The sequence below is a fragment of the Dysidea avara genome, chromosome 7, assembly GCF_963678975.1.
Source record: "Dysidea avara chromosome 7, odDysAvar1.4, whole genome shotgun sequence".
In the NCBI taxonomy this organism is placed as follows: domain Eukaryota; kingdom Metazoa; phylum Porifera; class Demospongiae; order Dictyoceratida; family Dysideidae; genus Dysidea; species Dysidea avara.
Genome location: NC_089278.1, coordinates 9,112,649 through 9,140,486, shown reverse-complemented (window position 1 = coordinate 9,140,486; position 27,838 = coordinate 9,112,649). Strand labels below are relative to the sequence as shown.

The 27,838-nt window shown below is 40.5% G+C and overlaps 6 protein-coding genes across 10 annotated transcripts; 5 read left to right on the top strand and 1 right to left on the bottom strand.

The window, feature by feature from the left end:
* The first annotated feature begins 966 nt into the window (after positions 1–966).
* Positions 967–7,470, top strand: LOC136262508 (dynamin-1-like protein). The gene is made up of 23 exons (XM_066056801.1): positions 967–1,124; positions 1,173–1,230; positions 1,282–1,350; positions 1,403–1,440; positions 1,487–1,558; positions 1,918–2,004; positions 2,055–2,217; positions 4,669–4,749; positions 4,800–4,867; positions 4,924–5,028; positions 5,076–5,189; positions 5,238–5,329; positions 5,380–5,500; positions 5,550–5,696; positions 5,760–5,855; positions 5,904–6,002; positions 6,060–6,143; positions 6,198–6,341; positions 6,392–6,428; positions 6,486–6,537; positions 7,095–7,176; positions 7,224–7,301; positions 7,357–7,470. The coding sequence occupies exons 1-23, from the start codon at positions 1,023–1,025 to the stop codon at positions 7,432–7,434; spliced, it is 2,067 nt and encodes a 688-aa protein (XP_065912873.1). The 5' UTR covers positions 967–1,022; the 3' UTR covers positions 7,435–7,470.
* Positions 7,471–7,588: 118 nt separating this feature from the next.
* On the top strand, positions 7,589–13,082 carry LOC136262509 (dynamin-1-like protein). Of its 2 annotated transcripts, XM_066056802.1 has the most exons (23): positions 7,589–7,839; positions 8,003–8,060; positions 8,429–8,497; positions 10,066–10,103; positions 10,154–10,225; positions 10,295–10,381; positions 10,430–10,589; positions 10,639–10,719; positions 10,778–10,842; positions 10,893–10,991; positions 11,040–11,147; positions 11,199–11,287; positions 11,344–11,461; positions 11,523–11,669; positions 11,725–11,820; positions 11,873–11,971; positions 12,025–12,081; positions 12,140–12,229; positions 12,400–12,436; positions 12,493–12,544; positions 12,676–12,757; positions 12,806–12,883; positions 12,934–13,082. In XM_066056802.1, the coding sequence occupies exons 1-23, from the start codon at positions 7,741–7,743 to the stop codon at positions 12,970–12,972; spliced, it is 1,920 nt and encodes a 639-aa protein (XP_065912874.1). In that variant the 5' UTR covers positions 7,589–7,740; the 3' UTR covers positions 12,973–13,082. The 2 variants fall into 2 exon arrangements, with proteins under 2 accessions (XP_065912874.1, XP_065912875.1); XM_066056803.1 differs by lacking the exon at positions 8,003–8,060.
* Positions 12,968–15,381, bottom strand: LOC136262510 (protein downstream neighbor of son homolog). Of its 2 annotated transcripts, none has more exons than XM_066056805.1 (9): positions 15,035–15,381; positions 14,734–14,811; positions 14,512–14,682; positions 14,341–14,459; positions 14,114–14,292; positions 13,980–14,069; positions 13,718–13,790; positions 13,471–13,651; positions 12,968–13,415 (listed from the first exon to the last, which is right to left on the bottom strand). In XM_066056805.1, the coding sequence occupies exons 1-9, from the start codon at positions 15,290–15,292 to the stop codon at positions 13,065–13,067; spliced, it is 1,500 nt and encodes a 499-aa protein (XP_065912877.1). In that variant the 5' UTR covers positions 15,293–15,381; the 3' UTR covers positions 12,968–13,064. The 2 variants fall into 2 exon arrangements, with proteins under 2 accessions (XP_065912877.1, XP_065912876.1); XM_066056804.1 differs by having other exon boundaries at positions 13,471–13,654; positions 15,035–15,380.
* A 69-nt stretch (positions 15,382–15,450) lies between these two features.
* Positions 15,451–27,838, top strand: LOC136262512 (E3 ubiquitin-protein ligase TRIM71-like). 3 transcript variants are annotated; one of them, XM_066056810.1, is made up of 2 exons: positions 15,451–15,533; positions 26,479–27,838. In XM_066056810.1, the coding sequence occupies exon 2, from the start codon at positions 26,563–26,565 to the stop codon at positions 27,778–27,780; it is 1,218 nt and encodes a 405-aa protein (XP_065912882.1). In that variant the 5' UTR covers positions 15,451–15,533; positions 26,479–26,562; the 3' UTR covers positions 27,781–27,838. The 3 variants fall into 3 exon arrangements, with proteins under 3 accessions (XP_065912882.1, XP_065912881.1, XP_065912880.1); XM_066056809.1 differs by having other exon boundaries at positions 15,533–15,662; XM_066056808.1 differs by having other exon boundaries at positions 15,533–15,670.
* LOC136262511 (uncharacterized) lies at positions 19,381–21,311 on the top strand. The gene is made up of 2 exons (XM_066056806.1): positions 19,381–19,850; positions 20,259–21,311. The coding sequence occupies exons 1-2, from the start codon at positions 19,427–19,429 to the stop codon at positions 21,089–21,091; spliced, it is 1,257 nt and encodes a 418-aa protein (XP_065912878.1). The 5' UTR covers positions 19,381–19,426; the 3' UTR covers positions 21,092–21,311.
* LOC136260082 (uncharacterized) lies at positions 21,507–24,139 on the top strand. Its single transcript, XM_066053699.1, has 2 exons — positions 21,507–22,929; positions 23,082–24,139. The coding sequence occupies exons 1-2, from the start codon at positions 21,507–21,509 to the stop codon at positions 24,137–24,139; spliced, it is 2,481 nt and encodes an 826-aa protein (XP_065909771.1).

Genomic DNA, 27,838 nt, shown 5'->3' with positions numbered 1-27,838 from the left:
GGGATTACATTCAGGTGAAAAACAGTTCTAGGAGTGCAATTTTGGGGGAAGTTCAACCAACTCTTTACAAACTTCAATACTGACTGCCTCTCAACAGCCAAATGAAAATCTGGAACAGAAGTCACAAAGTTTTTCAAAATCCATATTATCTCAGATAGGACACTCATCAATGCATTATAAGATTTGTTGTTTCAAGTTGGCAGAAGCCATCTTTTGAGCAATAGTCAAAGAAACATCAATAGTATGATCCAGAAACTTGGTGCAATCCACATAGTAAGGTATTCCCATCTGCCATTGAAAACACTGTAGCGGAAACCACATGGTGACTGCTAAGAGATACACTTCTGAGGCTGGAACTCAATACCTACTGATGAGACATGATTTCTTTGGAGATGACAGTCAAGTCATCAGCAAGTCCCTTTGCTCTATGCATTGATGAATAGTGAATCTTAGGTAGGGCAACAGCAGTACTAGTAGAGGTTGATGGCTGGATGGAAGGTTAGAGGAGTTGGACCATATAACACATAGAATGGAGCCTCCACAGGAGGGCAGCCCAATAGAGTCAGCAGCCTGCCACAGTACTCTGATGTGGTGATAAAGTATCACAAAATACTGTAGTGTTCCAGGTTTTGAACAACAGCTAATGTATGAAACAACAGGAGAAAAATGTATGAAACAACAGGCAAAATATCAGAGGTTTATACTGACCCCAAAAAAACATAATGACATTCTTAGTAGCTCTGGCATTGTTCAATACTGAATATATGCTCTGTAGTTGAGATTGGGTCCCCTTTCGTAATTACAGTTTTCCATTGGCACCAACACTGACAGTGACTGAGGAGCAGGATAGGAGTGTAATAGCATCTTAGGAGTACAGGTTGGCCAAAAACAACTAAGTAGTTCCTTCAGATGGATTATCGTTTCCTCTATGATCACAGTAGCTCAACAGCTGGCTATCTGTCTTATACATGATCAGTTTGCATTATTTAGAATCGATGCGCAATGATTGGAAATAAAGTGATATGGAGAAATTAATTCCAGTGATTAACAAACTACAAGACGTCTTTCACACTGTAGGACAGGACGCTATACAGTTACCACAAATAGTTGTCGTCGGCACGCAAGTAAGTCCTTTTTTAGCGCATTTTGCGGCTTTAACGATATTATTACAGAGTAGTGGAAAAAGCTCCGTCTTAGAAAATATAGTTGGCAAGGATTTTTTACCTCGAGGTGAGTCTGTGAGCTAGTTGTTGAGGTGTGTGACCACTCTTTTTATTAAAGGTTCTGGAATTGTCACTAGGAGACCATTAATCTTGCAATTGGTTCATGTACGGGAGGACACGGAAGGAGGTTAACTATTACAATAAGATCTTTATGCTGTATATATTGTTATATTTGATAGTATGGGGATGGGCTAAATTCCTGCACACTGGAGACAAGGTATGGACAAGGAGAAGACATGAAATTTGCCTGATATCCTTACCAGGTACATTATGATTTTGATGCTGTGAGAAATGAAATTGCCCAAGAAACAGACAAGCTTGCTGGACAAAATAAAGTATGTCAGCTAAAATTATTTATATCCTGTCAGCAAACTACACTATCATATTGTTGACACCTCAACTTGCAACACTTACCTCATAAAGTGTCCTAGAATTTCCATCCTCATTGAGTTACTAAGATACTGCTTATAGTACATAACAGCTATACTTGTGATTACAGAACTTCACTCACTTTACAAAGTGTCAATGTATGTAGCAGTTTATAATTCAGTTTTTCAAAACTTTTCCCAAAATTATCATTTTACCCTATACACTAATTGAGCAATGTGCACACCCTATCTTCCATTGTCAAGTAATAACTTCAAATATAAACTACCTCTCCTTCTTTTATTGCTGGTAACTGCTTATTGTCTAGGGGATCAGCAGTAATCCAATTCGACTGACTGTTTATTCACCTCATGTTCTTGACTTGACATTAGTAGATCTTCCCGGCATCACAAAGGTCAGAGCAAGCGTACCCACGCTTTTACTCAAATGAGTATCACGTTGTAGGTACCTGTTGGTGACCAGCCTGAAGATATTGAGGAGCAGCTTCGCACCATTGTATTAGAGTACATCAGTAACCCAAACAGTATTATACTCAGTGTCACAGCTGCTAACACTGATCTTGCCACCTCTGAGGCTCTTAAACTAGCCAGAGAAGTTGACCCTGAAGGTATGTGTGTAGTGTATGTTTGTAGTGCCTGCATGCATGTGTGTGAGGGATGTGTAGCCAGAAAGTTTTGATGTTGGACATATATGATCATATATACCACTTTAACATGGGCGTTCAAAGGTGCCGCTGAGGGCCTGGGCTATTAATATCATAGGAGCGCAGTTTGCTCATGGCTTTGGTACCCAACAAGTTCAAAGATACGATATGCTTTGACTTGTTATATTGAGTAACTCGGAGCATTTAATTATGGGTTTGGGTTTACAAGTTAGGCTAGGCTCAGTGTAGTTAAGTTTAGATTATTTGACAGTAACTAAACTGTATTCTAAGACGAATGATCTGTAAAACGAGCACTGGGTGATCGTATTCTACCCACTGCTTGGGGGGCATGTTATCCATTGAGCAGACCACGAAACAAGAAGAATGTGACAACTTGGTAAGTAGCTTACTCAATGCATTAATTTACTGCCAAAGGTTTAATGTAGTATTAAAAATTTTTACATCCCAAAAATCAATCCCACAATCAAAAGTTATTTGCGTGTGTTGAAACATAACAACGTAGGAATAACATTCTGAGAGCTATTTGTCTGCCTAATTGAAACCACAATCAATTATCAGATGCTAGTGTATAAAACAAATGGGGTGAGTACTCTGTAGTTCTTTCACCTATCATGTGAGTGTGCCCTGAGTGATAGACTTATACCACAACTGCTTGGGATTTTGCTGATATATGCACCCGCAGGCTTTGGGTGCATATATCTGCAAAATCCCTCGCAGCCGTGGTATAACAAAATACAAATGGAACGTGCTACCATGCACAAGAGACATCATCAAGAAAAATCATATGAAGTATACACACACAAGATCTTCAGCTAGCCCTACATACATATAAACAACTAGCTAACTTTAGTTGTCCATCAATCATGCATATGGCATCAAAATCAACCTGTTGCAATAATTAAATATGCCACTCCATCTATGCTTATGTGTGTATACATGTATGCATTTCATACTCAGATAGGGGTGGGGTGCAACTGTAGACTTACTGAGTACAATTTGTTACAGCTGTAAGCAAACTATTCTGAACAGTAACAGCTTAGAAAGGAAACAAAATCTATAATTACATCTCGGGCAGTGGCATAGCCAGACTTTTTGCTACTGGGCAGGCAAGCCATTCAACTCTGTGCAATACACATGCCCATCTTCATATGGATATCAATAGACATTTTAAAATGTGTTGTACATCACTACCTACGTGTATACTCTACCTACGTGTATACTCTACCTACACTAACTGTATGCAAGATAATAACCTTACTAATTGCTACCACCAGCTAGATTACATACATACAGCAGTGTCTTAATACCAGACTAGCGGGGAATTTGAAAGCACGGAGTGCTTATAGTAGACTACCCACATCACATGATGACTTTAAACTGGAGATGATCAGTCTACAAACAGGAAAAAGAAAAATGCTGACTATAAAAAAGTACTTCATACCATCTGAACTATCAGTCTAAGCCCCAGTATCCATACACACAGCTTGAACAGGTTCCCACATTTCATAACTGCATTAATTTGAGTTATCATCAAGGTTTTCATCACACAGTCCACACTTCACCACAAACATGAAGACACATTGTCTCTATATGTATATATTATATAATTTTCTGTCTTTAGTCCTTTATTATGATGCTGACCGCGTTTTAATCATGTGATCTTGTTCTATCTATTGCTTTTCATTAGCCATTAATAGCACAATCGAATAACTTACAATTAAACCCCAGGGGGAAACTGGTTACTGCTGGTCAGCCAGAAAGATAGCATTGGCACAGTGGGAACACAGTAAGTTGTATTAGCTATTCTTGTATATTATAATTAGGCAAGCCAGGGCATCAAGTCACTTTGCCCTACCATCAGTTACCCAGAGTAATTAAGGAGGTGGGCCGAATCACTGATGAACAATCACTTAAGTCTGGCTACGCCACTGATCTCAGGTGAACTATGACAAGTCCGTGATAACCTGGACATATATGGCTAGATCATATGGTAATGTGGTTATGTTGGCCAGACTGTACAATAACTCACTATTTCATAGCACTTCCAGAAAATATGGTTGACAATTAAATGAAAAACACCTTATACTGGTACCATCCAGTTTCACCTTACAATCCAACTTTTGTTTAGTCACAAACACACCCATGCCACACACCTACTTTTGTTAAATTTGAAATGCATGTCATGTGCATTTCAGGAGAACTTACAGGGATTTCCAAGACTCAGTGATCACGTGATAGTGTCATGGACCTTTTGTGTCATGTACATCTAATCCCACTCATAGTAACAAATTTAGTGACATAACAATTTTGATAGTCATGCCTATTAGCTACACACATGTGGGTGTGTTGTGTGTGCATGCATGTGCTATTACTATTATCTATTGACACTGCTAGGTGACCGTACTTTAGCTGTATGTACCAAACTTGACCTGATGGATAAAGGTACTAATGCTAATGACTTACTGAATGGAAAAGGTACACCACGAGATTAAGCTAAACTGTTCTCTCATTGTTGTACTTTCCAGTGATACCAGTCAAGCTCGGTATTGTGGGTCTGGTTAATCGAAGTCAGTTGGATATCACTAATAACAAAGTACATATTGTAATCTAGCTTACCAAGTCTCAGTGCTAGTCTGATATCCATATTAGCCTATAGAAGAAGCTCTCAAGTCAGAAGAAGAGTTTCTGAGGAAGAACTATCCCAAACTAGCTGTCAGGAACGGCACCACTTATTTGGCTAAGACACTTAATAAGGTTGTCTTAACCTCACATGACTTTTAAGTATTGACATTCTCTTTCAGCTACTAATGCAACACATACGAGCATGTCTTCCAGAATTGAGAACACGAGTCAATTCTCTACTGAGTAAAAACCAACAGGTTTTGTCATCATTAGGCGGCCCAGTTGAGAACAAGGTAAACAAAATAATCACGAAGGCACTGGTCCTAACATGGTTGTTGTAGGGCTCAGCACTTCTTCAAGTTATCATCTCATTCTCTACAGCATACACACAGACCATTGATGGCACATCGCAGAACATTGAAACAGGAAGAGTGTATGTGTTAATGTATTTTTTATATCAAATGCATACGTTTTCTTTTCCAGGGCAGGGGGTGCTAGAATCTGCTTCATATTTCACCGTACATTCAGTACAGCACTTGAGAACATTAAACCATTGCATGGTCTAAGCCATACTGATATTCTACATGCTATCACCAATGCTACAGTAAGAACAGTTGGCTCCTATTGTAGTGCCATGCTGTTGTTTTACACAGGGACCTAGATCAGCCCTGTTTGTACCAGAGATGGCATTCGAGTTGTTAGTCAAGAAACAGATCAATTTACTACTGCAGCCAAGTCTACAATGTGTGGAACTGGTTTATGAGGAGATGCAGCGCATCATGCAGCACACAGCCCAACATGTCAGTTACGTGGTCACTCTAATTACCTGATACTGTCACTCTTTGTTCTTATATTCTATTTAGCTGAAGGAGCTGCAACAATTTCCTATCCTCAGAGAGCAAGTGGTACAAGTTGTGAACATGTTGCTGAAAGAGAGACTGCCAGTAGCCAATGCTATGGTATTGAATTAGATTGTGTGTCAGCACTTATACATTAAATTGTGTCAGGTTGAGAATCTGATAGCCATTGAGTTGGCATACATCAACACAAATCACCCTGACTTTGTTGGTGGTACCAGAGCAGCATATGAATCCATGGCAAGAAGGGTCAGAAATTTAGAACTGTCACCAACAGGGCAAGTAAATCTGTTTTTCTTTACACAGATGTCTCAGTTTCAGCGGAGTAGGCCTGTCATTACAGAGGAACCCAACCCCACTGCTCCATCATCTGAACTGGTACCCAAAGAGGTACGAGTTAGACTTTATTACTAATGTTTGGCTGTTATGTATACTCTGTTGCAGACTCCATCCTTCTGGTCTTCATTCCTTCCTAGTGGGGCAGCCAACTCCTCCGTACAAAAGTCTTTATCCAAAGCTGATGTATCTTCATCATCTTCTGAGGTGGATAAGAAAACCAAAACTGAATCAGACAATCACTTCCACAGAGTATGTTGGACCATGTTCTGTATGTAATCAATATTATATCTGTTGTACAGCATCAAGGGAGACAGCAGTTTGATTGTGAGCTCATCGGTCAGTGTCTTACTAATGTATGTATTGTCTTATTATAACTTGTTGTATACCATTTAGAAAGTCTAATAAAGTCCTACTTTGTAATTGTGAAGAAGAATATTCATGATAGGTACGTATGGTGCCCTACATAGTCAATAATAGTAGCCATTATTATAAGTTGTGGTACATCACAACCTTGTCATAAATAATAGACTAAATGCCATGATCCTACTGCTGCACACAAGCCCACATATATATATTGTAGTAAGAGCTTTGATGGCCCTTATATCTAAACATCCCTAGTTTACAAGTTAGGGCATCCTATATTCCTTTCTAAGTGAACAACAGAGTTTGTCTGTTAATCCTCCACTAATATTGTTTACAGCCAAGCATGTGAGCACTGTAGTTGACACCAAACTGGATGTAGGACCCTGCAATGTTACCAAAAGGTTTATAATTATAGATGGAATCACTACATATAAGTGTGCCTCTTGTTAATAACATTTAAATACAGGTATGTTTTGCAGAGCCCTATACAGCTGGATGCATTTGATGGTGACTGTTATATTAGGGTTGTTTGATTTTGTGTTGACAGCACTGAAGTTTGTAATTTATTTTTAAAAGATGTCTGCATTCAACTGGTTTACAGTATGGTGTGGGTTATCAGACTGCTTTATTTATATGCAGCATACCAAAGGCTGTGATGCATTGTTTAGTAAACTATGTCAAAGAAAAGCTACAGAGTGAACTAGTGTCCCAATTGTACAAGGTGAGCATATAACATCTCATGATCTTGTCATGATACAGACACTATAGTCAGATCAGTATGAGGAGCTTATGCAGGAATCAGAAGAGACAAAGGAGAGACGAGGAGAGACTTCAGAAATGTTAAAGGTGCTTACTTGTATGTAATGATAGACTCTTATGTTAAATGTTTCTCTTGTTTCAGGCATTACAAAAGGCGTCAGACATTTTGAGTGAAATACGTGATCTACAGTTTGGTAGTAGTGTACTAAATAAATCATGAGAACATCATTTAATAAAATTACTTTGATAATATCAACGACATTAAAATCCCACTTAAGGGTCAGCGATTTGGTCATGTTTTTTATCCCTAGAGACTAATGCGCCCCCGGGTACACGGTAAATAGTTTCATTCTGAGAAATGGTTTCATTCTGGAGTGGGCGATGGTTACACAAGTACATCATGACGATGCAGACCTCTAACTATATAACAGACTTCTTACTGTTGCTGTCTCACTAGTCGAGTAGCTAAGTGCTAACGGTGATCATTGGCCTGATTCACGTGACTTAGAAAGCTGACTGATTTGCTATGGAGAAGTATTTATCAACAGTTAACGAACTTCAAGACATCTTGCATAAAGTGAAGAAGGAGATAAAGCTCCCGCAAGCTGTAGTCGTTGGTGCACAAGTAAGCCAGCTGTGCCATCATAGATATACTAACCCTAGGGGTTAGTATGTCCATGATGCCATTACAAAATTCAGATTTTAAAAGCTAAAGCCTATACGCTCACGTGATTTGTATATGGGTACAACATAATATTATTGCATATTTAATTTTTGTATTTTTCTAGAGCAGCGGGAAAAGTTCTCTACTAGAAAGTTTGGTCGGCAAAGCATTTTTACCTTTAGGTAAGATACCTTTGTTTTGGCAAAATTAGCTCATAGGTATACTATATCTATGGTTAGGTAGCTATATGTAAGCAAAATACTACCAGATTCTCTACCCACCCATACTATAATATTGTGTGTCTGGTTCTCTGCTTCTCAGTTATTAAAAAAAAAAAAACACCCGTCCTGACACAATAATCCTTATGGTACCTATAGTTAGCAAGATATAATCTGTTAATTCCATGACATGAACAATAGTAACTTCTATAATTTGCTAATGGTATAAAGTAAAGCGTTCTGATCTTTTGATACACTTGCTGGATAGAGTTGTAAATATCTTACAATGATAAATCATGTCAGTGTTGTTGATAAACTGCACATTTTTGCAGGAAGTGGAATGAAGACCAGGACACCTCTCATCCTACAACTGGTTCATGTTGAAGATGTCCCTAAAGGAAGTTAGTGCATATGTATATAGTTATCATAAATGAATATATGGAAACATTTCACCTAAAATATATTATGTGATTTGAAATACGCTACCTATTTGCAATGCACGGTACCATGTAGGAATAATCAATCAGCTAGGAGGAATTTGATTCTGTAATTTGCAAAAGATTGCACAATGTACTCTGCAGCAACTTATTCTATCTGCTCTAATAAAGCAGTCAGGTAGGCGCAATAGCTGAAGGGATCATACAGTGGGAAAAGGGGGTAACCAAAAATAAAGTGGGGATGCATGTTGTGTGATGGCTGAATTGCCAAAAACGCAATTTTAATTTGAACTTTCAGTTACATTCTCTGTTTTTGTGAAAGTATTAACATTTGCACTGCAAACAGACTGGAATGTGTTGAAGTGCAGAAAGCCAGTGGGTAAACAGACAACTTTACATGTATGAACTGTACACTATGAAAGAATTAGGGGAAATAAAGGGCGTCACTATTCAGTGGACTGGAACACTGGACTGGACTACTGGACTGACATATTTTATGTTTTTTGCACATTCTATGGTTAGATTTATGGAGTCTTGCTATATAGTTAGCACCCTTAGGGCACCTGCAGCCCACTTCTAAATGCTGAAGACGAACAGTATAATATGCGAAAACTGTCTCGTACTGAATAATTTCACTACTGTTATTATGCTGCACTATAGCTAGCTAGTCTATACCTTACCCTGGTGTGTAGTAATGCTGCAGGCAGTTGACAGAAATTGATCAACTTGCCAGTGGACAATATTCTTCGAGATATCCTTAGAGCAAGCTTGAGGAACAAGCTAATCTCGCATGGCCAGACCTCTAGTTCAATGCGGGGGCTTACCAATTAGAGATTTTTCAGCATGGGCGCTTATAATCTTTAATTGATTAGCCCCTAGAAGTCTGGCAGCGAGCTGACTAGAGAGACTAGCTTGCTCCTCAAGCTTGCTCTAAGGATCTATATCTCGAAGGATATTATCTACTGGCAAGTTGATCGCTGGTTAACTAGTATTGCTGTCACATTCCCTGAACTGAACTGCTTGCACACCAGGGTAAGGAATAGCTAAGTGTTGTATAGTGGCCAAATGAATGGTAGTAATTTATAGTTCCGCATATTCCACTGCTCGTTTTCAGCATTTAGAAGTGGGCTGCAGGTGCCCTAAGGGTGCTTACTAGCAAGATTCCATAAATCCAACCATAGAATGTGCAAAACCCAAAAATATGTCAGTCCAATAGTAGTCCAGTCCAGTGTTCCAGTCCAGTAGTCCAGTCCACCGAATAGGAACGGCCAGAAATAAACTTGAATTTTTGTGTCAAGATCAATAGAGCAGTCACTAGAACAGTTACTGTTATACTTGATTATTGTGAATTATAAAAGTAGACTGCCTCATTTGATTTTAAAATGCACTGAACACACATAACTAACTATCAAGTAGGTTCTTTCTCAGTAAAGAATTATCAAAAATGCTCTCAGTTACACTTTAGTTATAACTGTTATTTAGTCTTTTATGGGTAACTTAAACTTATTTTTATTATCATTATACCTTTATAGAGTGGGGATGGGTTACATTCAGACACAGAAATGAAACAGTAAGAGTGAAGTTCTGAATTGGAATAGAATTTAATAGTGTTTTGCACAGAAATTTTATGATCTTGATAAAGTGAAGAGTGAAATTGAACAAGAAACAAAAAGAAAACTTGGAAACAACAAAGTATGTGGCTAACTCACATAGTTATGTGTTTGTATTAGTGCATGGTAACAAGGTGTTGTTATATTGAAGGTTATTTCTCATGAAGAAATTCGGTTGCGTATTCATTCACCTCAAGTCATCGACTTGACATTGGTAGATCTTCCTGGCATTGTACAGGTTTGGCTATTAACACTGTATTATACGTGAGTGTAATAATATATACAGGTACCTGTGGATGGCCAGCCAGAAGATATTACTGTACAACTACGAGACCTTGTCTCTGAGTACATCAGTAACCCTAACAGCATCATTCTTGCTGTTACATCTGATGCTGATATTGTCAACTCAGAGAGTCTCAAACTAGCTGCAAAAGTTGATCCCAAAGGTGTGTTATTATTACTGGTTGTGGACCTCAGTAATGTTGATGTTTGCAGGTGAACGTACTTTAACTGTGTGCACCAAACTTGACTTGATGTCCACAAGTACCAATCTTCATGAGCACCTCAGCAGAAAAGGTGCTATATTTAGTTATCCTTATATAGAAATTAACAAAATAATTCTACAATCATGCAGACATTCCTAACATTGTCAAACATGGTATTGTGGGTGTAAAGTGTCGTGATCACAGAGTCACCAGGGTAAGTGTTTCTGTCTCACATATTACTATATATCATAATTGAACACTTAGTCAGTTGAGGAGGCTCAGAAGTCTGAGCTTGGATTTCTGTCCAGCAAAAATTTAGCTACAAAACATGGCACAAGTAATTTAGCAAAACGGATTCAAAAAGTTAGTGCACTATTATTACAATGTGACACATTATTGTGATTATCATAGCTACTGGTAGACTACATTAAAAAGTCTCTGCCACAAGTGAGGACACAGATCACAGCTGAACTGAGAAAACATCAAGAAATACTGAGTACACTTGTAGAGAAGAACAAGGTAAAATTTGGTCTGGTCTAGTGTTGTTACTGCTTGATTCTGTCGTTGAAGAACTCGGCACTTCATGAATTCATTAGGAAATTCTCTAAGTTATTTAGAGATACTCTAAACTGTCCACAATGTACTACAACAGCTAATGTGTAAGTGTCATAGTAATGGGCAAGGTTGCATAATGTACCTGAATATTAATTTATAGGGCAGGGGGTGCCAAAATATTTTCTATATTTAATGAGTTTGGAAAGGAGCTACTTGAAATTGACCCACTTGAAGGACTAAGCAATGATCACATTCAAGAGACCATAGCTAATATTTCGGTATACATAATATTGTGTATAAAATGTATCATCAGTTGTATTATACTGGTTTGCTTTACAGGGTACTAGTGCTCCTCTATTTGTGCCTAAGATGGCATTTGAGTTGCTTGTCAAGAACCAGATTAAGTTGCTAGACAGACCAAGTGAAGATTGTGTGGACCAGGTGTATGAGAAACTGAGATGTGTTGTGCAAGATATCCTCAATCAAGTTGGCTGCCAACATTGTTTTCTATACCCTTTTGTAATTGTCCCGTTTTGTGCAGGTAGATAATTTAACGGTCTTTCCTGTCCTCAAAGAGCACATGGTACAAGTAGCATGGAGGTTGTTAGATGAACAACTACCAACAACCAAAGATGAAGTAACTATATTCTAGAATGGTTTTCATTTTACAAATTATGGTCCCTTGTCAGGTAAAGCTATTGATGGCTAATGAACAGGCCTACATCAACACTGCCCATCCTGACTTTGTCGGTGGTGTTGGAGCAGTTCATGAGTGTATTACAATGGAGGTGGGTGTCACCTGCAGACTAACAATAAACTTGAATGGTGATATTCATCTCAGATTAATCCTTTCTACCTACAAGAAATTCCTGGTGCTTCCTCCAGTAATGCTGCTGAGGTGAGAAATGGAATATACAAGCAATTGTGATTTATACTATAGCTATGTTCTCCATTAGACATCTTCAGGTTGGGAGAAAATTACTAATTTTTTTAGTGGTACTAAAAGATCTAGATCTTCTTCATCTGCCATGGCAAAAAGGCCAAGGGTAATAGTCATGTCACCAGTAAACTACATGTGGTAGAACCTCTTGGAACTTTATGATCAGTAACTTACATTGGTTCTATTTCCATTATCTTATTGTGTTACAGAAGGTTCCACTGTATTTAGTGTGCAATCTCATACAGCTGTGTGATTGTGTGTGTGTACATTTCATAGTATCAAGCTGAGCAGCCAGAGTTTTGTGGACTTACCAGTTAGTTGCTGTTGGTGATGTATACTGATATGTGAAGCTACTGTTTTTTTTTGTAGAGGATTTACTGAAATCATATTTTGATCTTGTAAGAAAGAGCATTGACGACAGGTATACAACTTGTCCACTGTGTATCACAATGGATTTTCATGTGACCCGATTCAGTATTTTGGCCAAGGCCAGTTATCCTAATAGAACATACACTTCTCAACCATTCACATAAAAGTTGTGTGTACTTTTAGCACACGCAAGACTATCATGCGTTGTCTAGTCAACTACATGGAGGAGAACCTGGAAGGTGAACTAATGTCCCAACTGTACAAGGTAGATACAAGAAAGTTGTAGTGGTTATTTGTCAGTTTCAAATAATAGTCAGATAAAATTGAGGAATTAATGCAAGAATCTGAGGAAGCAAAAAGAAAACGACAAGAAAGTTTAGAGAAGTCACAGGTAGGGGTATACTATCACATTAACCTGCTTATCCTCCTGTGTTGTTGCAGCTGATGCAGAAAGCGTTAGAAGCTTTGAACAAAATTTAAGTTGACAATAACTTCACTTTTTATGAAGTGTGTTGAGAAAGTAATACACAAAATTGACATATTATACACATTTATAAATAAATAAATACCATTTATGCTTCCCAATTGTACTTGTGGTGGTGACAGTGTAACCGTTGAATAGCCTGTTTATTTAGTGCACTAGGAGATGAAAAGTGTCTAATGTCAATATCAGAGAGTCCAGCCATGCTAGTTACTTCATTGTTGGTCTCCTCACAGTCTACTTGCTCATGTACAGGGAAGTTAAAGGCCACTGTTGGTGCCATTGTGGACAATGTAACAGAGAAGTGTCCATTTTGTGTCTCTGCCATTAGCCTACAAAGTTGAGTCAATTGCTGTGGCATAATAGAACCAGTAATCTCCAAATAGTGTATCTCTGTGTAGTTTCTTTTGCTCTTATACTGTTTGGCCTTACCAAGTTGGCTCTACAAATAATACACACAAGTGACGATACTATCAATACATGAATATATATAGCACCTTCAGTGAACTGAGTATTGCTCCTTTAAATGCTACTGGAGATAGCAGTGTTGCGGGCATCCCACTGGTGTTACCAAGTTGGTAGTTTAATAAGAAGTTGAAGAAGGGATGTATCTGGTTTCCTTCAATCTTCACCAGAGAGCTGGGCCGGTAATCCAAGTGAGAACCATCGTTCCCCGAACTACTGTGTACTGTTAAGGAACAAGGTGTATCCACAACAAGGTAGCACAGCAAACATATAGGATACATGATGATTGCTTGTTCCTGTCTCACTCCAACACTAGCCATCCATAATGCATTGTCCTCATCGTCTGAAGTAGCTGTAAGCAATAGTTATTCATATCAGGCATATAATATCAGTTGTTGCACACAGCTGATATCACACAGCGTGGCAGTCATTACAACTCAAACGAATGACACATGACTTATTTAAGATAATAGAAAGCCCCGGCTATTATTTGGAGATGATATATTCACAACACATTGAGAGATAGGTATTCTCTGCTTACATGTATTGAGCTCAGATTTGTCAGCAATGTCACCATCCTGCTGTTCATGCTTTGGTTTAGTTTCAGCTAATGGCATGCTAAATGTGATACCTGTAGGAAGGTATGTAACAGGCCTCGTATTACTGTATACTAACCTTCAATTTTCATGGCTTTCCGTAGACCTGTGGTAGTTGGGCTAATGTAAACTGTATTTACTTCAGTTCCAGCAAACCCCTTGAGCAAGAAGAGCACCACAAAGTTTTGAGCAACCACATAAAAGTATGGACATATCCCAGCTTGATACAGATGATATAAAGAATTAAAACTTGTAGACCTGCAAGACAACAGATGACAAATGTAGCTAAATGTTGTAGTTTATTACCATTGATGATGCATAGTAGAAAGAATGGTCTCATTAAGACTTGTGATATTCCAAGCAGTGTCCGGATGAATCCACTGCATCAAACACTGTTGTAATGTGGACAAGTGTTGGTCTGGAGTCTGCCATACAACAAAATGTAACACCACTTTTAAAAACTGTTAACACATTTACTTTGATCTTGAGATTTTCATCAGCAGAACATCTGGTAAAGTTGGTGATACCAGATGCTTCTTCAATTGATGACATTACTGATCCCCATGAGAAAGGATGTACTGATGTGAATCTAGCCTTGAGTTTGAGACTCCAGTCAGTCGGGAATGAATCAGAACCAGGATTGATTTCCTGAGCACGTAATAAGAGCAGTTTTAGGTTTGGAATATTTTTACACTGTACCTCTTTTCCAGGCAGTAAAACATTCTTTACCATAGTGTTCTCTATGCCGCATAACGGTTCACGCTGCTCTGTCTTAACCTGAAATAAATGACAAATGTTATTAAGTCACAAATTCAGGAATGTGCGCACAGTGGACGGTACCGACCACCACTCAAATAAAATAGCCACCAGTATCACTCAACAACCACTTGCTACACCTCTGACACACAAAGTCAAGGTCCCACACTACATTTCTGGACCCAACCCTGTCTCTTGTAGCCACCACTACTCTAAACATCACTGCAATTATATATGTTCTTACTTTAAGTAACACCTCCTGATATAAAACACTTTCTTTAATTCCCTTTTCTAGGCTCTTAATTTCGGAACGTTTTGTTCGAAATGGATTGGGCTTTGTTAGTGGAGGTGCTTCCTTCACAGCCAAACTAGTGGCGCTGTTCTCCTTCGACTTTTTGTCCAGGGTTGAAAGGCGCTTCTTTTTTCTCAGTTTAATTACTTCAGTTGGTTTTTTCCAGTGCCAATCTTTATCACTAGCAATGTAGGTGCTACAGTCTGTCATTTCTTCCTCACGGACGTTCCTCACTCCCGCCTGGGTTCATAAACACCCGCCAAACTATCACGTGATGTTTGGTCGTGTGGTCGTTGTTTTGATTTGATGTGATGTGTACACTGTACAAGTTAGTCTCGTGCCCAGACCGCTTTTTTTCTTTTTGTGTGGGGGCGGAGAACTGTACAAGTATACTAGTAGTACCCCATAATATCATATCTATGGTGTTATCTACTATTTACTACCTTTTAAGGTAACTTCTCGCCTCGGCATAGTATAAATCTGCTGATGTGGTACGTACCTCGTACAGGCTCCGTCTGTGACTTTTGGATTTGACCGGTTCACCCTCTAGTGCCCAACTGGTAAAGCAGATAACGCGCAAGTACGAGTGTAAGTATTAGCGGGGTCTACATAGTCTCGCGCGGCCAGACCGTTTTTTCTCTCTCTCCGGCTCGGGCCTCGGCTCTCCGTTGTCACTGAGTCACCCGGCATGACAGTAGGGAGAAAAGTGGTCTAGCCAAACAAGACTAAGTATTACATACTGATAGATATTCACCGAGATACTGTTAAAACGCATCGCTAAGGCTGATTATGTATACGGGGAGTACTAAAAGGGGTGTGTTATGGGCGTGTCTGTATCTTGTATACATGTCGGCGCGGCTCAATGGTATGCATGCTGTTCAATTTATATTTCTAAGCCAAAGCAGCTAAGCTGTAAATTAAGTGTGCGGCCCTCAGAAAAGGCAGGCTAAGTTGTAAAATCAAAGGTCAGTAGCATGTTAATACCTTGGAATTAACGTCATCGCAGCCATTTCTTGGCCACCTTGCACTAGTTTGATTTCACAACTGCCTCACACTTTATACAGCTTAGCTGTGGTTTGGTTTCATTTCTTCAGCTTTGAGGCTTCAGTTCTTTTTCCTTATACATGCAGGAATGAGGAACAGAGAAGATTTTGTCTGTAGCCATATCTATTTGTAGTATAGAAATGCACGAAAAACATTCGAATAGCTACTGAGACATGTGGAGCTATACTTGTTGACTGAACTACAATGTGGCTTGCTAAATAGCTGAATGATCCACATGCATGTAGGATTACTATAGCTGAACTCTCAACAAAGAAACTTGTAATGAAGTTTAACTATCTATACAGAGACTTGTAATGTAGCTAAGATGTGTTGTGACCTAAAGCATGTTGTGCATGACCTAAGGCATGGTCCAGTAAAAAGTTGCTATGGCTTTGGAATTCTGGGGGCAAAAGTGTCGTGTTCTATTACGAAAACCTTCCCTAAACAGAATTAGTCACTGGGCACAAGTATATATGTTATGTGCTTTCACCTACTAACTCACTCTGTATAGCCAGCAATAATCTACCTTTCAGTATGATTCCTTCGCAATAGTATTTTTTTTTAAATTTCCTAGCATAGACCACATACATTTATGGTATCTTATTGTGCGCATGTGATTTTATAGAGTGCCACGCCCCAGATCCAGCGTTGAAACCGGGTCGGGTCATCCGGGTCACATTTTCTCCGGGTCTGACCCGGTTTACAATTTATCCTGGTCTGACCCGGATTGGATCACGTGAGAAACGAAATTGTTCGTTTGACGACGTGGAACTTATAAACGCTATCGCGTAGCTCTTTCGTGAGCCACGCCCACTTATCGCATTACCGACATATGCTCAGCCACGCCTATTTGTTAGTAAGTGCAGTATGTAGCACGAAACTGAGGTTATCTATGTTGAGGGGTAGCTATTGTCAGTAGGTGAAGACCTTCTTTTTTTTTTTTTTTTTTTTTTTGGTCTTCAACCTACAGCTAGACTGAAGTTGCAATATTTACTCAACACGAATCGAACGCTCAAAATGTAGACTCGTTTGCTCACCCGAGACTAGCCGAAACACGTCTCAGCTTTAATTAATCCGGGTCACATCCGGGTCAGCAGTAGTGACCCGGTTTCAACGTTGCCCAGACCACAACATGTCTATAGGGTATAGGACTGTGAATTGGTTATACAATAATTATTTTATTTATTGCTTTATGGTGTGAACACACCAAAGATCTGATGGTAACATTTACCAACAGCCATTTTGTACATTACATTACAATACTTACAGTATTTACATTTTGTAGTTATAACACGCTTACAAGGGATATGACAAAAATATACGCACGAGTGCCACAGGCGCGAGTGTGTATATTTTTGTCATATCCCAAGTAATCGTGTTATAACTGTTACCCAGTGGATGAAACAATTATAGATAGCAAGGTATAGTGAAACAGCACCTGTTGAGTAGACATCCTTGATGGATCAGACATTTTAGATTCTTTAGTGGTGCCATGCCCATTACTCACGCGATTAGTGAAGGAGACAAGAGTTCATCGAAAATCTTCCTTGCTCAGGTGAATGATTCTAGGCTCTTGTCAGTATTAGAGACTTGAAATCCTTGATTGATCAGGCATTTTAGACTCTAGCGGTGCCACGCCCATCTACTCACGATTATTGAAGTTAGTAAAGGAGACAAGAGTTAGTTAGTAAAGGAGACAAGAGTTCATCAAAAATTGCTCAGGTGAATAAATGTTGGTTGATTTAGGCGTTTGTTATTAGAGACTTGTTTACCGTTAGATAAGGATTTCGCGGAATGTGTGAAGTTACACCATATATGGTAAGCATAGCCGCAAAGTGTGGTATATCAGTTATATACCACAGTGCGGTGCTGTTGATCTCAACCACAGGTGTGGTATATATTTACATATATAATATTTGAGGTGGGAGGACGTGACTGATAGCATCTTGAACAAGGGCACAGATAGTGCAATGTGCAGTTGTTATTATCATCAAAAATTAGTTAGAAAATGATCCCAGAGAAAGGCTTTCAGTGTTGATTTTAGCAGATGAAATGTTAAGTCCAAATTAAGGATGGGCATGGCGTTCCAGAGAGTTGGTAATCTATGAGAATAAGAACATTATTTAATGATGAGGGATAATCAGTTTGTTACTGCACCAGATCTGGTGTTAGCAAAACTAGTAATCGTGAATATTGAACTGTTTAGTTTGTATCTTGATTCAGTGATTTGATAATATATCTTGTCACAAGTACATCAAGGTAAGGATCCTTAGTTTTATTATATAAACGGGTTTTGTAGCTACTGGTGTAGTCATTCAATAAATATTTGGTGGCATGGAACTGAATTTGTTCACTAGTCAGGGTGTCTTTCATCAGATGTGGATGCCATACTTTAGAGTAGTTGAGATCAAACCATTGAGATATATAATGTGAGGTAGATGGGTAGAAGCAATAGGACGATATATTAGTCCCAATACCTTATAGGTATGAGCAGAAATTGATTTATAGTGCTTGTCCCAACTTAAATTCTCAGATAATATAAGTCCTAATTCTTTGATGGTATAGTCATATCTGAAATGGCGTAGGTGGTTTCAAACTGACGTTTAAATGATAGATATACAAACATTTTACGGTTAAAATTCAGATCTGTCTCCCTGGACCAAGTAAATAAAGCAATGATATCTTCTTGTAGGGAATTGCAGTACAGATGTGCTTAAAACATCAGCAAATTTCACGAACTGGCTTTGATGAATATATGATGTAATGTCATTAATATAGAACACTATATATTAGCTAGTATATTGGAAAATGTAAAAATAAGCCAATTAATTGGTTAATCAATTGGATATAGAGAGCCAGCAATTGGTTATGTACACTTGTCCAAGTCACAGCTTTACCGCTACGTAGTGACTTGTAATGTAACTGAACTCTCTGCACACAATAAAACCCAACTAGTGAAGGTAACTACTAATGTCTGCCACAATATACTCACTACTTTTATTTAGTGATGTTAACTATTAATTTTGTAGTAACCGTCACTACTCTTCACTACTAGATAGTGAGAGTCACTACAAGAAAGTATAGTGATGGTCACTACTTAAAACCAGCACTTTTAAAACATTGGGTAGACCAATCTTACTGTGTTTTAGGAAGCTATAATAAGAGTCTGCACAATGTCAATAGTACCGGCAAATTTATCTCTTAAAATAACAAATCTAGTGTACTTTAGCTTTAAGTTGTTTTCCATAAAATAATGCAAGTTTAACCGTAGGTTAAACAGGGTTAACTAGCAGGACAGACATGGTGCTACCTGTAAGGGCACCCAAACCGGTTAGACAACCCCCAGTGGGTGCATTCCTACCATTCAGGCGCTCACTTCAAAGTAGGCCCCACAGAGCGCAGACACATTTGCGTAAACACGCTGCTGAAGTTGTTGTTCGTGTTCTGCTCTTCTTGTCGACTACCGCCATGAGCAACCATGACCGAAATGATGTCCCCGGTGCACCTTCGTCCGCGTCAGACGACACCGCACCAACCTCTACTCCTCCAGCGGTTGCGACTGCTCCACCGCCGGCGTTACCATCACTCTCGACCACTACGGTCCAGCAACTAGTTACCGCCGTGGCGGATTTGATACAATCTCGTGGCGGAACGGGAGCGAGCGCCAACCCACTGACGACATCAGATCCGGCTTCCAACCTGGCGTCTTCGTCACCCGCTTCAGGTAAGTCACGCAGCTATACCTCATGATTGCACGCATTTCTTTAGCTTGGCTGACAGCGAGTGGGCGGCTGGGCACCCATAAACTGCCCGGTACGATGTGCAACCCTCGGCACGCGACTACCTCGTGCGACGTGGGGTGGCACTCGGCGTCATTCACCTGACGCACACGCCACGAAGCCTCTCCACAGCGATGTCGACTTCGTAGTCGCCTTCGCGCAAGCTGGTGGACGTAGAGTCCCGGTAGAGCTGGTAGACGCTAGTCCCAGTCTTGCTGGCAGACACTCAGTCCCGGCTGCGCTGAGCGGTACCTACGTCGTCTCGCCAGTGGCTTGGTATCAGCCGTCCAGCTCGCTGAGCCTCCAGCCGTCTTTTAATAACAAGACAGTCAACAATTACCTGTCATTCACAGATGCTTCTGGAGGAGCTATAGGATTCCACCTACCCGTCGATCCTCTCCTTGCGACCGGACCTGCCCTGCCCCCTCTGGGCTTGCCCTCTGAAGAGGATCCTCCATCCGTTTCAACAGGAGTCAGCACAGTAATTGCAGAGGGCCTACCTCCACTTCCTACAAAACTCATCGAAAGGATAAGACGTTGGGAGTATGTGGATTTAGCCTTTTTGCTTGATGATCATCGCCAGCCAGAGAGTTTTACCTTCCAACCTTCGGGATGTGGTCAAATCCTCGTCATTGATCAAGAACAAGCACAGCGTCGTCGAAGACAAATCACCGACATACTTTCATGGCTTAAAGCATTCTCACGCTACATGGCTGTGCTAACCTCGGCTGATTCAACCACACCAACACAAGCTACCGGCCTGATAGCCCATCTCCATCTCATCCTACAACTCTCTCAGGAATTAGGTCCCCAATGGATGAAATACGATGTTGACTTTCGGCAGTGGGCAGCAGCTAGAAACGTCCGCCAATGGGGTGAGTTAAATTTCACCATCTATGGCCACTGTCTGTCGGCGCAGCAGCGCTTGGCATCGTCGTCATCACACACCCAGCCTACTCAACAGTCTAGTGGAAGTAGAAAATCATCCAACCCAAGTTCAAAAGCGGCTTGCTTCCGTTGGAATTTTAAGGGCCGCTGTGACAATGAACTGTCCTTACTCTCACTCGTGTTGGCTGTGTGGTGGTCCACATCCTGCTTCATCCTGCACTACAGCCCCAAAGCGGTCAAAGTAGACAGTGCCAGTAGTGACAACGGACTTCAATTATCTTTGATTTTTATGATTTAGATTAGGCTGAACTGTTTGCGGGCACGATCTTGCAGGTTCAAGGCGGCCCAGTTTTTGTTGTATTGTAATCATTACATGATGCAATCCCTTTTCTTAATAACATACTTCAGCAATTAGAAATTTGTAACTTGTGTTGCTCAACGTTCTTCACAGTATATATCACCTGGGTCTTCTTGACAACTATTCATACACTCATACAGTAGGTTCCCTGCAAAATACATACAGGTATTTATTTCAATATATATAAAAAATTAGGCTTTACAAACCAATAAAATAAAATATATTTTATAGGGAAGACCCAGCTGATTACGTAACCCTCTTTTCCACCTCTAAAGGTGTGATCCTACCTGAGGGTTCTTATTTTTCCTTAGACCTGGATCTCCATACCAGGGGTATGCTACGGAGCAACTCCTATATGTACATTGAAGATTTGTTGACATTGGACTTGTGTAGACCACTCAGTGAGACCCATGGGTGCCAACTTGGTGGCAGGGCATGTTCCCCACTGATCCAGTCCCAGTGGTCAGCCCTTCTCCCAGATCGTCGGTTCGCGGAGTACATTGTTAGCGGAATTCAGCAAGGGTTCCGAATTGGTTTTAATAGACAGCAACAATTGGGCACCTCCCCTGGTAACAGGCCATCATCAGTCCCTAACATCATTTCCGAATACCTTCACAGAGAAGTTCTACTGGGTCGTATGGTCAAGCTTCCTCCATACTTCTGGCCCAAGAATGTTCACTCCAGCCCAATTGGGATAATCCCAAAGAAAGGGAAGCCTGGGAAATGGCGCCTGATAGTCGACCTTTCATCCCCAGAATCCTTCAGTGTCAATGATGGTATTTCTCGATCACTGTCTTCATTGACCTACTGCTCTGTAGACCACCTTTCGGCCTTGGTCCTCAACAATGGTAGAGGTGCTTTGCTAGTAAAAGCCGATGTTAAAGAGGCCTACAGGATGATCAAAGTTCACCCTGATGACTGCCACCTCTTGGGAGTACAGTGGGAAAATTCAGTCTACATAGATCAGACCCTACCTTTCGGGTTGCGATCTGCTCCAAAAAATTTTTCAGCTGCGGCGGATGCAATTCAGTGGATCCTTCTAAACCAAGGGATCCACAACCTACTTCACTATCTAGACGACTTCATCCTAGTAGCAAAAGACTATGCAGAGGCCACAGCCCAGAAAAACATTCTGATAAAGGTATGGGAGAAACTAGGGGTGCCTATGGAACATTCTAAATTGGAGGGGCCCTCTCAGTCTCTCAAATTCTTGGGGATTGAGGTAGATACTGTTAACTTACAGTTACGCCTACCAGAAGATAAGCTCTCACAGTTAAAGAGGGAGCTAGCTGCGCTCGTACTAGAAAGATCAGTGTCGAAGGGGGATCTAGAGAGCTTAGTGGGCTTGTTGCAGTTTGCAACTAAGGTTATTCGCCCTGGCCGCCCCTTTCTGAGACGCTTGTATACAGCCCAGAATGTTGGTACCCTGCCCACCCATCATGTGCGTCTGAATGTTCCCGCCCAGGCGGATATCCTATGGTGGCACCTTTTCATATCCACATGGAACGGTATATCGATGTTGTGGGACTTGGGAAGGCAAACAGCAGACATCACACTGACCTCAGATGCATCAGGATCTTGGGGGTGCGGGGCTTTCTACGACAGTAGGTGGTTCCATTTCCAGTGGAACTCCCGGCTGACGCATCTTCCTATTGCCACTAAAGAAATGATCCCAATCGTCATCTCCGCAGCCATCTTTGGTGGTCACTGGTCTGGAAAAATTGTTCACTTCCACACCGACAATATGGCAGTGGTGCATGTGGTGAATACTTTATTTTGTAAAGACAGCCACTTGATGCATTTAGTACGACTCCTGGTTTTCTTTGCTTCATATCACAACTTCTGGTTCTTTGCCTCTCATATAGCAGGAAAGAATAACATTGCTGCTGATTCTTTATCGCGTAATAACTTAAGCATCTTCTTCACACAGGTTCCACTGGCTTCCCGCATCCCAACAAGGATTCCTCAGTCATTACTGACCATCATCTCCCAAAACATCACATGGACGTCCATGTCCTGGACAAAGCTGTTCATCGCTACTTTACATCAGCTCTAGCGACCTCCTCGCACAAAACCTACAAGGTAGCAGAACGTCGTTACAGTCAATTTTGCCATGATTTTGGCCTCACCCCTTTTCCTACTTCAGAGAGTATCCTCTGCTACTTTGCCACTTGCCTAGCGGAGCAGGGATTGGTTCACAGCACAGTGAAGACTTATTTGTCAGGAGTTCGTCAAGTCCAAGTGGCAATGGGTTTCGGTGACCCCAACATGGCCCAGATGCCTCGGCTCAGACAGATACTCCGAGGCATATCGGTAGAGGCCGGTAAACGTGGAAAAGCCCCTAGAGCTCGACTTCCAATTACCCCCATGATCCTACGGAAAATGAAGACTGTTTGGTTTGCTAAGAAGGATGAAGCTTTCAAATCCACTTTGCTCTGGGCAGCTGCCACCACTAACTTCTTCTCCTTCTGCAGGTCGGGTGAAATTACAGTGTCACGAGAGAAGGAGTTTGATCCAAACACTCACCTGTCGTTTGAAGACCTACGTGCTGACCACGAGTATCAACCTAGTTCAATTTCCTTGACGATCAAGCATTCAAAAACAGATCAAGCCAGGAAGGGGGTAACGGTAGTCATGGGTAAGACAGGTGATGACCTTTGTCCTGTGTCAGCTCTCCTGAGATACCTGGCTCGAAGAGGAAATAAGCCTGGTCCCTTGTTCCAGTGGGAAGATGGTTCCCCATTGTCAAAGCCAAAATTCGTGAAGGAAGTTAGGGCAGCACTTACAGCCGCTAACCTACCAGCTCACAACTTTGCTGGCCACAGTTTTCGAAGAGGTGCAGCAACGACTGCGGCAATGGTGGGTATCCAAGATTCTACTATTCAAACTCTCGGCCGATGGAAAAGTTCGGCATATCTTCTTTACATCAAGATACACCCACAAAAGTTGGCCCAGGTCTCTCCAGTTCTCTCCAAATGTTCAGTCTGATCCTCCGAGCAACTGGGAACGCTATTAATTTTTCACTATTACTTGACATTCTGTAGTATATTGATTGGTTTACGTATGTCACTCGTTTTAATCTGTAATGGTTACTCACTCTCAGTTAACTGCAAATATCTCTATTTGCTTATGTGGGTATTGGGCTTATAGCGGTGGTGCTTGTACTACATTTGGGGCTAAAACTGATGTTCCGCTTTAAGGCTGGTACATCTTATGTGGCTGGGTTAGACCCAAATGTCTCTTGAAGTATGTCAGGCTAGTTTTCTAGGAACAATTTGAGCCTGAAACTTATGCTAACAGTACATGCCGGTCACGGTTTAAGACCGTCATTATAAGATCAGCCAGGCATGTCTCACAGGCTCTTCTGATTCCATTTAAAGCCTGTCGGTTGAGCACCACAATACGCCCATAATCCCACTACCAGATCGACTCATCGCTGACATATGTCCTGATTCTAGTTAATGGTATAGTGTTGTTATCCAAAGTAGACCAGAATATGTGATTGCTTTATTCGATCTTACAGACCAAAGATTAGTGGGTGTTCCATGCTGCTGAGCCGGCCTTGACTTAAAAACTGAATTATAGTGAGTATTGCATGTGGCAGAAATTATTAGTGAAATTCGCTACTAATTTTTTTTTTACAGTGCAGGACGACTTATGTGGCTGAACTCTCTACAGGGAGACTTGTAACTTAGCTAAATTCTACAGGGTGATTTGTTTGTAGATGAACTCTCAACAGGGCAACTTGCTTGTAGCTGAATTCTCATGGTGACTTGTAACATATGGTTGACCTCTTTGCATACATTGCATAGCTGTATTCCCGTGCATACAGGGTGACTTGTAACCTATACCTAACTGAACTGTCTGCAATGAGACTTATAACATAGCTGAACTCTTTACAGGGTGACCTTCTTGTAACTGAATTCTCTACATGCCAGCAGTGCAAGTGACTTGTAAAATAGCTGAACTTTCTACAGGGTGACTTGAAATATTAGCTGAATACTCTACAAGCTGATTTCTCTGCATGGTAACTTTTTGTGAACGCTCTAATAGAGTAACTTATTACGATGCTGGCTAACTGACATTAAAACTTCAACATTCCTCAAACTGCGTGAGGAGTGCTGTCTTTTCTGGGAGAATTAAGTGACAAGCTTAAATCATAACATTTTACCATGACAAGGACCTGTTTGGCAGCAGGCAGCTGCACAGGGAAGCTGCCCTTGTTATTGCAGCTATACTGAATTAATTTGTAAGGAAACTGGCTGCTCCTATTTCAAATTAACCCCTTAATTCCAGTACCACCTGCAAGGTTTCCCAAGCAGTTGTTATCTTTTATTTAGTGCTCACTGTAATTACAGGTAATATTGGTATTGTTGTTTTGCTGTGCACTACACATTATTATACCTAACCATCTAATAGCACTTAAAAATAACAACCATGTACATATAGTATTGTCTTTCAGACATTATGTTGTTAGTTTCTTATAGGTTCCGGATCAGCGTTGAACCGGGTCGGGTCATCCGGGTCACATTTTCTCCGAGTCATCCGGATCTGACCCGGTTTACAATTTATCCGGGTCTGACCCGGATTGGATCACGTGAGAAACGAAATTGTTCGTTTGACGACGTGGAAACTTATAAACGCTATCGTGTAGCTCTTTCGTGAGCCACGCCCACTTATCGCATTACCAACATACGCTCAGCCACGCCTATTTGCTAGTAAGTGCAGTATGTAGCACGAAACTGAGGGTATCTATGGTGAGGGGTAGCTATTGTCAGTAGGTGAAGACTTTTTTTTTTTTGGTCTTCAACCTACAGCTAGGCTGAAGTGCAATATTTACTTAACACGAATCGAACGCTCAAAATGTAGACTCATTCGCTCGCTCGAGACTGGCCGAAACACGTCTCGGCTTTAATTAATCCGGGTCACATCCAGGTCAAATCTGGGTCAGTGGGTCATCCGGGTCAGCAATAGTGACCCGGTTTCAACGTTGTTCTGGATTCATAATATGCATGAGAGTATGTAGACTACCAATGTGTATACTTCTGTACTAGTTTTAATGTCATTCAGATTGTGTGAGCTGACAACAAATATATCTCAGTGACTGAGCTACGTTCGCTGTCAGCCCACGCAATTTGAATGACTTGTTAAACTCACATAATATTTATTATTTAAATAAATAATAGTCATTACATAAGTGCATTTATTTCATCACTAAATTGATGTTCACTAAATGATTATGTCATGCACATAATGATTATTTCATTATGCGAATGATGTAAATATGAAACCAGTTGATGCTAGACCGGTGTTTTGTTTTTATGCAGAAAGTCCAAAAAGTTAAACATCTGAAATCAGATCTGGAAATACAGTATATCATATAACTACTTCAACACCTATTCCAACTACACATGGATGACTGTATTCGCTGCAACAAACTGCTGAACATAATTGAGGGAAAACTGCCAAGCTGTGATCGGTGTGAAGGAAACAATCAAGTCATAGTGTTTTGTTGTCAATGTGATGGTGGTGAAGGAGCATTTCTTTGTGAAGTGTGTAACACCCATCACTGCAGACAGTACAGTGAGCACAGAGTAGCACAGCTGAATATTCAACCAAGCTCTGTAATACGTAAACCTTGGAAAATGAAAGAAATTGCTAACAGTAGAGGTGAACCATGGGGTGTTGCAGTTAGTAAGACTAATAGTCTGTGGGCAGTTGCTGATAACACTAATCATTGTGTGCATGTGTTTGATAGTTCATGTGATGACCAGCTGGTGAAGACTTTTGGTAGCAGAGTCGGAAGTGAAATTGACGAATTTAACAGCCCTGAAGGAGTTGCATTTGATGATAACAATTGCTTATATGTAGCTGACTGCCTTAACCATCGAGTACAAAGAATCGATCTTACTTCCAATACTTTTCTTCATCACTTTGGTAATAAAGGAAATGGAAATGGGCAACTAGACAGTCCACATGGCATTACTACTCACAATGACAGATTATATGTTGCTGATACTGAAAACGGACGTATCTCAGTATTCTGCATTAGCAGTAAAACATTTTATAGTACATTTGGTGAACAGCAGCTAGGAAAGCCCCATGGTATAGCAGTCAATAACCAAGCTCAACTACTTGTTGTCGACTACAAGAATCACTGTGTATATATTTTCACACCACAAGGTGACCTGGTTAAGAAGATTGGTACTGAGAGCCCAGGATCTGAGAAGGGCCAGCTGAGTTATGCGTATGGTATTGCTGTTGATCTCAATGGCTTTATTTATGTTGCTGATTCCATAAATCATCGTGTTTCAGTGTTTGACAGTGATGGCAACACTACAGAATGCTTTGGGTCTCGTGGATCTGATAGTGGGTATTTTAACATGCCTTGTGGAATAGCTGTTAGAGGTGATATGGTCTATGTCAGTGATCGCTATAACAAAAGAATTCAGATTTTTAAGCAATCTGGTCATGATTGGTACTACAGCCAATCTGGTCATGATTGGTACTACAGCCAATCTGGTCATGATTGTCAATCTGATCATGATTGGTACTACAGCCTTCTCCTTATTTGTATTCTAGTTTGTAGTTACTACATGGAAGATATATGTACATGGTATACGTCATAATACATGTGTATACTGTATGTTACTGTAACATCAAATGTGTATCAATGGTTTTCCTAAA